The sequence below is a fragment of the Salvelinus sp. IW2-2015 genome, unplaced genomic scaffold (assembly GCF_002910315.2).
Source record: "Salvelinus sp. IW2-2015 unplaced genomic scaffold, ASM291031v2 Un_scaffold871, whole genome shotgun sequence".
NCBI lineage: Eukaryota > Metazoa > Chordata > Actinopteri > Salmoniformes > Salmonidae > Salvelinus > Salvelinus sp. IW2-2015.
The window spans coordinates 264,257-273,652 of record NW_019942634.1 but is presented as its reverse complement, the minus strand read 5'-3'; the positions used below and the strand labels follow the sequence as shown (position 1 = coordinate 273,652).

The following is a 9,396-nucleotide window of genomic DNA, read 5'->3' as shown; positions in this document are numbered from 1 at the left end:
CCCATGTCCCCAGAGCTCAGGGAAACGGCTCGGGTCCGCATAGACCGGGTAGTGCGGACCCCTGGCTTTCTATCCCACACCATCATCTTCAGGAGGAGCCCACCGGCACAGACGGGAAGCAAGGCTCCACTTCCCCCAGAAGCAGACAGGGCAAGCGGATGGAGCCTGTTGTTGTGGTGGCCGGACCTGTGTTGGGGACTTTTGTCATTCCCTGTCACTGTGGAGGGGGTGCCTCTCTCCGCCCTGGTGGACACTGGGTCCACAGTAACCCTGGTGAGGCAGATATTGTGCCAGGTTGGACTCAGTGTGAGCTACAACTGTGCAGCTCCGCACAGTCACAGGTGAGCTGGCACCATGAAAGGGAAGGGAATAATGACTCTGACAGTAGGGGCAGGATGTGCGTCATCCTGTGTGGGTGGCGGCTGTGCAGGACCCTTGTATCCTGGGGTTGGACTTTCTTGGAGCACAGGCTGCCAGTTAGACCTAAATAGGGCAACACTGAGCTTCCAGGGAGGACGGAAGTCACCATGGCCCCCCTAATGTCACATTCACTCAACCCAACAAACCCTTTACTCCAACAGTTAAAGCAGCAGAGACTCATGGCTGCGCCCCCTCCCCACGGCTGTGTGTGACTTTTCCCCAGTCCCCTGTCACCTACGGCGGTGTGTTACATTCCCCAGCTACCTCCATGACACAGCCTCTGTGACGCCCGGCCGACCCCCCAGCAGCTACCCAGATGGGAGAGGGAGGACACTGTCTGCAGTGAGGGAGATTGGGGGAGGAACTGTGTTGGTCTTGACCCGAGCAGCAGAACGGTTGTGGCAGTTGCTGTTTGAATTCAGAGACCGCTTTGCGTTTAGTGAGGAAGAGGTGGGTCAGACTCATCTGGTGCAGCATGAGATCGACACAGGTGATGCTCGACCCATCAAGATGCGTCCCCGCGTATCCGCTGGCACGCCAGGAGGCGGCAGACAAGGCTGTGTTGGAGATGCAGGGCAGACTTCATTGACGCCCTCAGACAGCCCCTGGGCGGCGCCAGTCGTCATGGTTCCGAAGAAGGGGGCAAGCTGAGGTTCTGTGCGGACTACAGGCGCGTAATGAGGTAACCAGGAAGGACTCATACCCCATACACGTATTGATGAGTCGCTGGACCTGGTTAGGGGTCCTCCTGGTTCTCCTCACTAGACCTCCGCAGTGGCTACTGGCAGGTGCCCCTCTCCCCAGAGGCCAGAGCCAAAACTGCGTTCTCCACTAACAGAGGACACTGGCAGTTCAAGGTCCTGTGCTTTGCCTGTGCAACGCTCCAGCTACTTTTGAGCGTTTGATGGACAGGGTGCTGGATGGCATCCCCCGACAGCAGTGTCTGGTATACCTCGATGACATCCTGGCCATGGCAGCTCTTCCAGTCAGCCCTGGGGGCGCTACGGCGTGTGCTGAGAGGGTGGCTGCCGCATGGTCTGAAGCTCCACCCGAGAAGTGCCACTTCATGAGGAGAGAGGTGTCCTTCTTGGGCCACCGAGTGGGGAAGGAGGGGATAGCACGATGTGTAGGAAAGGTAGGGCTGTAAGAGTACTGGCCACCCACCACCGAGCGTCAGTGAAGAGCTTCTGGGCCTGGCTCGTACTACAGGAGTTTGTACGGGGCTTCTCAAGCGTTGTGCTCCACTGAACCGCCTGCTGCCGAAGGAAAGGCTTTCACTTGGACAGTGGAGTGTGAGGAGGCGTTCAACACCTCAAACGTGCACTGATCGAGGCCCCCGTGCTCGCCCCCCCTGACCTCACCTTGCCCTTTATCCTGGACACAGACGTGGGCATGGGTGGGGTGCTGGCCCAGGTGGGGCCAGAGGGGAGAGAGTGGTGGCGTACTTCAGCAAAAACATTTGACAAACATGGCGCGCTACTGTGTCACCGCGCGGGAGCTCTTGGCTGTTGTGGCTTCCGTCAAACACTTAAGTACTACCTGGGTGGTCTGCCCTTTACTGTAAGGACTGACCACTCTGCTCTCCAGTGGCTCATGTCTTTCAGAGGCCAGAGGGGCAGGTGGCACGCTGGTTGAGGAGCTTCAGCCGTATGACTTCACGGTGGTGCACAGGGCGGGCACGCCATCCAACGCCGACGCCATGTCCCGTCGGCCCTGTACTGCAGACGGCTGCGCCACTGTGAACGGAGAGAGGGACGGGAGAGAGAGCTGCGGGCAGAGGAGGGTGTCTGTGCCACAGTGTGTCGGGCGAGCGGGCCTGTCTGCTGTGAGCTGCAGACGCGCGACGTGGCTGAATGGCGGCAGCAGCAGGGACGGGACACAGACCTACAGCCAGTGCTACAGTGGGTAGAGGCGCAGGTGAGGCACCATGGGAAGAGGTGACAGCGCTCTCACTCGCGACCAAAGGGTTGTGTCGAAGTTTGAGAGAACTGCGGCTGGCTGATGGCGTGCTACAGGGCGCGGGCATGAAGATAGGGTCAGCTACGGAGAGCGAGAGGGGGGTGGCCAGGCAGTTGGGGGCTCCCAGAAAGCATGGACGTTGCCAGTGAGTACATGGGGGGTGGCGACGGCACTGTCACAAAACACTGCGCGTCTCCGTCAGGGCTTCTACTGGGGCAGCATAAGAGGGATGTGGAGGACTTTTGTCGCCGCTGTGACAACTGCACAGCGAGAAAGGGCCCCGCCGCCGCTCTCATGCTCAGCTCCAACAGTTCCAGTGGGGCTCCATGGAGAGGTGGGAGTGGATGTAGTTGGGCCGTTCCCCACCACAGACAGTGGAAACCGCTGGGTGCTCACGGCCATGGACTATTTCACAAAATGGCCCGAGGCCTATGCTCTGCCTGACCAGGAGGAGAGACATCGTCGCACGCCTGACAGCGGGGATGTTCAGCAGGTTTGGAGCTGCAGAGTCCATCCACAGCGACCAAGGCAGAAACTTTGAGTCCCGTGTGTTCGCCACCATGTGTGAGAGGCTGGGTATGCACAAGACCCGCACTACTCCTCTCCATCCTCAAGATGATGGCCTTGTGGAGCGCTTCAACAAAACGCTTGGACAGCAGCTGGCCATCGTCTCTTCCAAACACCAGCGTGACTGGGACAAGCACCTGCCTATGGTCCTCATGGCATGCCGCTCCGCTGTCCAGACTCCACCTCCTGCACGCCTGCCTCCTCATGCTGGGGAGAGAGATCCGCACCCTGCGGAGATGGCGTTTGGTCGGCCCCTGGATAGCCCTCATGTTCCTCCGGGGCCAGAGTATCGCCGGAGACTCCAGGACCGCCTGGAGACAGCCCACACCTTCGCCAGAGAGCAGCTGGTGAATGCAGGTGTGAGCAGAAAAGGAACTATGACGTGCACACCGGGGAAGGCACTTTGTGGCGGGGGAGCTGGTCTGGGTCTACAGCCCCTAAGGAAAAAAGGCAGATGCCCCAAGTTGGACAGTCACTGGGTGGCACCTGCAGTGTCCTGGAGAGGGTAGGGAGGTTGTGTACCGGGTGCAGCTTCCTCCAGGGGGAGAAAGGTGGCACTGCACCGGACAGGTTAGCCCCATACAGAGGGCCTCTTCTCCCCAAACCCCAGGAACCCCCACAATTCCCCTCTGGCAATGACATTCTCCAGGCACCCACCCTCAGGTGCGCAGCGACAAGGCTCCAGACAGCCCACTCCCCCTGTCTCCCCCCTGTGTCACCGCGTGGTTCCCCAGAGCCACGGACTGTATTACCCGTTCCCGCTTCCTTGTCCCCCATACCCTGCCTTCATCCCTGGTTCCCAGAGGGCACTCTGCGACCATCACGGCCACGCAGGCAAAGGAGACCTCCGGGTCGCTTCAGAGACTTTGTTTGTTCCCTCGGGGACGAGGGACTTTGTGGTGGAGGGGCTGTGTAGCGACCCGCACAGACAGCTGTGTGTTATGTGTTAGGCTAGGAGGTGGTTGTGTTGTACTGACCAGTACCCGGTGTTCGCGGGGTCCGACATGTCAATCAACCTGCTATCTGCCAATCACGGGAATGCCTGGAATGTTCTGATGCGGGCATCCTGGTGGTTGGCGGATGTGCATGGAGGGGGGTGGGCAGGGGGGTGAAGCATTGGAAGTTAAGACCAGGTTCAGCCTTTGTTCTCTCTCTCTTACGTCTGGGCTTCACAAGAGAAGGTCACGATTGGCTTGTGGGTTATCTGTCATCTATTTGCGTGTGCAACGGCCCAAACAGTAGACGGGGTAAAGTTGGTTTAATAAACCGTCAATTCGCAAACTCAAGCCTCTGTCTGGACAATTGTTCATTTATGATCTAGTCAGGTCATTACAATATATACAATTGGCTATATTGTAAAAATGTGATGTTTTCTTAATTTTAAAGGTTAGGGTTATGCATAAGGTTAGCAGAGTTGTTAAAGTTATGTTTGAAATAAGATTTTAAGAAGATAGAGCTCCCGAGTGGCGGAGCGGTCTATCACAATCGGCCGTTATCGGGGTCCCATAGYGCAGCACACAATTGGCCCAGCGTCTTCTGGGTTGGGGGAGGGTTTAGCCGGGGTAGGCCGTCATTGTAAAATAAGAAATTGTTCTTAACGGAATTGTTTAGTTAAAATAAAAAATATCAATTATAGAAATAGGTGGGGCTTATGACTTTGTGGCTTTCGTAACTAGTGACGACCATTTGAAGTCACAGGTTGGCCATATTGGCACTCCCCAGTAGAAGTAGTTCTTCATAGGAATTAATTGAATTCTACAGTATTTCAATTAAAATATTTAAAGGACAAAATTACATGTTTAAGTATTTTGTTGTAAAAGTATGCATTTAGGTGTCTGTAATAGAATAAATGTGGCAAAAACAAATGGAGACATTAATAAATGCATTTCTATAGCTTCCAAAATATATTTTAACAAGGGGGGAAGGGGGATTGTCAAGATGGAGGCACGGAGGCTTCAACACAGCGCCCTCTATTAGTCATCTAGTGTATAAATAAATAAATAAATAAATAGTCTGCCCCTGCAAGCTGGTCAGGCGCATAGTCACACTCTCCTCCGATTGGTCGTTTCCCACGACAAGTCTCTGACCTCCAACTTCAGTGCGTTCAAGACAACTGTGAACTCAGAAAAAATTAGCTCCGACTGAGTAAATCGTTTCGAATGGTCATCCAACTCAGGAACTACAGCATCTTTCTACAGCTCCGGCTTTCCGATATGATCACTGATGTCATGATTTTAATTAGTTCAGTTTTTCGTGTTTCCAGTTGTCTTAAACACCATAATAAAAACGGTTCATCCCCAGAATCCACACTCAACTGGAATACAGCTTTTGTCAAAGATAGATTTTTTTTCTCTTCATTTTAGTTAACCCATTCCCTAACCTGCTATGTTAATTCTCCTAATCTGCTGCGAAAATGTTTCTAACGTGCTACAAAAAGTCAGTTCTGACTAAAGCAGGGATGGGTGACACTTTTTTTTTGTTGCACTGAAACATGCAAAAAAATCCTGCTAGGGGGAAATGCAGGTTTTAACTAATTAAACAACAAAGAATATGATTTACATGATCAGTCTCTGTGTGTAAAATAAGTGGTTAATGTGAACCTAACTCACAGKAAAAAAATGTAAAGAAAGCAATCCAATGTTATTTGTTGCCTAGACTTGTTGCCTACTGCAAATGAGAAAGAACAATACATTAATATTGCAGTTAGCCATGACAGCCTTTATAATAGAACGCTTGTGACCACACACACACCTAAATATTGCACTTGGGGGGAAAAAAACATAACGTAGAAATTGAATGAAACAAACATGCATTCGATTTTTGCTCTATTATAGTGGCCACTATAGACATCGATCAAGTGCACAAGGGTACATGTGTGCAAAAAAAACGTTCACTGAGTAAAAATGTAAGAATCCCCACCTCACTCACAAGTGTTACTGTCAAGTTCAACACAACAAAAGCAATATCTTTGGGCTACACTGAACATTATTACATTGTACACTTTCTGCCAGTGGACATCTGTGCCACCAGAGAATTATACCCTTTGTTGGCATAATTTATCTCTTTCAGGCAGAGAGTACACCTGGCATACCCCTTTTTAGCCACTGTATTGAAAAAGTGAGAAAGAGGGAAAGMGTGTGGTGTTCCTTTCACCTCTATAGTGARATCCATCTTAAGACAGGCCCAGCTACACTTGTTTAACAAGCAACGCCTCATTGTCACCTAATTATCTCATTCTGAAAATTAACCACATACTGTAGAGGGAAAACATTAATTCACAGATTACTAGTTATAGTTAGCTAACGAACTAACTTCTAACCAACTATTTAATTGATTATCACAGAAACATAAAAATTGATATTGTTTATTCTATAAGTGTTGTAAAAGTATGCTAGACCTTTGTTTAGATTTTTTTTTTTATCCAGTTGATGGAAATACACACAATCTTTAAAATGCTATTTAAAGCTGTATAAATCAATAACTAATTCACTGTTTGTCACAGAATCAAACTAGGTATGATTTATTCTATAAATGTCTAACATGCTTTTACAACCTGTTTTGAAGAAAAATTCCAGTTTATCATAATTCCACGCTGATTCAACTCAAACCAACTCCTTCCCCACCCACCCTGAAACCACAAATGGATTAGGCTCCGTCTTCACCACACTTTCCACCTCACTTAACTCGCCCTCATTCACTTCRATTTCACCCCCAGAACTCGATCTGGTGTAGGGAACACTGTTTGCACCTGACACCAATCTTCTACGACACACCTCCTCCCTATTTTCTGCCATCTTCAACAGATTCTACCTCTGCCTCGCTCATTCTCTTCAACTCTTCTACCTCTCTTTTTCCCTCCATTCCTCCTCCGAAATCCAATTAAACGACTCCTTGTGAAAATATTCCACTTTTCCGCAGTGAAATCTCTTTCTTGCTTCATTAAGGGACGCCATCTCTAACGTACCCCCTGCCAATGCAAGTTACCTTCTCTCATATGTCCGTGTTTAATATTATTATTATTTTTTTAAAGAAGTATGAGCGGGTCAGTGCAAAGTAACCAATCAGATGGACGAAAGGGTGCGTTTACCGACGGCATCCGATTAGTGACGAATACAAAAAAAGTGAAATCACTATATATATAWTTTTTTWAAGCATTTAATTGATGTTGAGAAGAGATCACAACAACAAAGAAACACTGTCAGACCTATCAATAAAAAGTTCAATTAAACACACCCCTATGCATCCCTCCATCCTCTCTTCAAATATACTTTTAATTTATGATTTTAGCTTTGATGTATGTACATATAGATAATAGTAATGGTGTCTTTCTATAGGCACTAACCACCACATTTCGTTTGCCAAAGCCTATGCGAAAATGAATGGTTATTTTAGAGGGGTTTTGGATAAACGCTGAAAATAAGGTCTGTAGCAAACACAGGTTTAGGAGATCTTAACGTTTGTTCTATGAGATAATCTTCATCCGCTAACGTAATTTTTTGTGAATGTCGAAGCATTTATGTAATCAAAACAAGCACATACAGCACATAAAGGCTTCATAATTCATAAAGGTCATGCTAACTGACTGATATTATCTCATAGAACAAAACTTATAAGATCTCCTCAAACTTTTTTTCAAAATTTATCCCAAAACATTCTTTCCCCATTAATTTTCCCCATAGGAATGGCTAAACAAACCAGAGGTTACTAATTTCTATTTTTAGGACTACAAGCTTGCGAGCTCTATTGTTCAAATCTCTCTTATACAATATTTAAATCAATCACATTCCACAATCCCCAGGTGCTTAAATTAAAATAAAAGCATTTTAAGAATTTATCCCATCTCCATGGTATTTCATATCAATACGTAAAACAATACCTAAAAGTTATCCGAAAGGCAAGTTTGAGTGATTTTGCTTCTTCAGTCATATGGTAGGTTTGTAATTCATGGATAAAACTCCTTAACAATGTGAAAGATATTGACACTGATATGGCCTCAGTCTACAGCGGTCTGCTTTTCAGCTCAACTGTTAAAAAATACCATAATAGTGGGCAGACGTGCAAAACATCATTCTTATATGGAATGAAGCCTTCTTGTACATTTTTTTTGCAAGATAATAGTTCTAAGTCAAAACCTTTTTAAAGGCCTTACAAAGGTGGAAAGTCAATAGGGCAATATGAAATTAACACACTATCATAGGCCAAAGTATTATTATGACGGGGAGAGCTGTTTGCTGCATAAATACACACATATATGGCTGCAGGAATGTTTGACTGGAAAGAAATAGGCAAATATACAGAAGGTATATTCAACTCTTTAAAAAATAATTTTKTTTTACTGACAATTTCTTATATTTGAAATCTAAGGGTCATAACCTACTATTTGGGCTTCATGATGGTTTAAAAACAGTCCAAAAMATATATTTGTCAGTTCATACGGTAGTGGACAAAAACAAGAATCCTATTAAAATACTTTGTCATGTCAGATAAATAAAATAAAGGGCTTTTGGATAAAAATGGCGGGTCCAGATGTCTACAATGGCATCTGAGTTTCATTGTAGACATCCTGTCCAGGTTCCTCCTCAAATGTCACCTTAGCGTCGTCGGCGTCCAACTGAAACACAACAGAACAAGGAAATACATAACAGTAAGGAACAATCTCATTCGATGTCAACCTCAACAAACATTGTGCTCATTGGTTGCTTTATGTATGAGACCAAACCAAACAAAGGCCTTCGATTGACTGATTTCAAATGAAGATTCAACCCTCAATGATGAACAGCATGGTATAGATGAGGGTGGGAGTGAGGTTGTCTGTAGGTATGCTTCATTGTACTGTATTGTTCTGTATTGTACAAATAATAATAATATGCCACTTAGTAGATCATTTTATTCAAAGCAACTTGCAGTACAGTGGGTGCATTCCTTTTTTCGTATGTGTATCTGATCCCCTTCGGGAATTGAACACACAACTTTACCAATACCAGCACCAAGCTTTAATAATAGGACCACACACACAACACCCTGATGTCTACTTACACATTTCATCTCCAGTTCGGTGAAGAAGCGTCCGGTCATGGCCATGCGGAGGGGGATAGTGAGGATGAGAACGAAAGGCAGGGCCAGGGAGGCCGGGCTGGACTTGACGATCCACAGCACTGCAAGACACACCACCTGGATGGCTGTGTATAGGTGCATCCTGCCCGTTGACACCTAGTGCAAGTATGAATAGGGCGAAAGGGAATTCTGATTCTTATTTATTTACTAATACCATCTCCTTTTTTGAGGGAGTCCTAGCCAATACACAAGAATACAGAGGCATGCAGCGTGATATCGTAATCTGGTAATCTGACCTACAAAAACAAACACATCATAACCAAAATATGACATCTTTCCCATGGCGTCTTGATCTAGTCTTTAACTGGTTGTAAGAGTCCAGTTGGTTGTAATCTG

General features: G+C 47.2%; 1 protein-coding gene across 1 annotated transcript in view; it reads right to left on the bottom strand.

The window, feature by feature from the left end:
* Window positions 1-7,085: 7,085 nt before the first annotated feature.
* slc4a1b (solute carrier family 4 member 1b (Diego blood group)) overlaps window positions 7,086-9,396 on the bottom strand; it is a 30,378-nt gene continuing 28,067 nt past the window's right edge. Inside the window, exons 16-17 of the mRNA XM_024136301.2 lie at window positions 8,983-9,156; window positions 7,086-8,557 (exon numbers count right to left, since the gene is read on the bottom strand). Coding sequence (XP_023992069.1) covers window positions 8,477-8,557; window positions 8,983-9,156 — 255 coding nt within the window. The 3' untranslated portion in view covers window positions 7,086-8,476. The remainder of the gene's footprint in view (window positions 8,558-8,982; window positions 9,157-9,396) is intronic.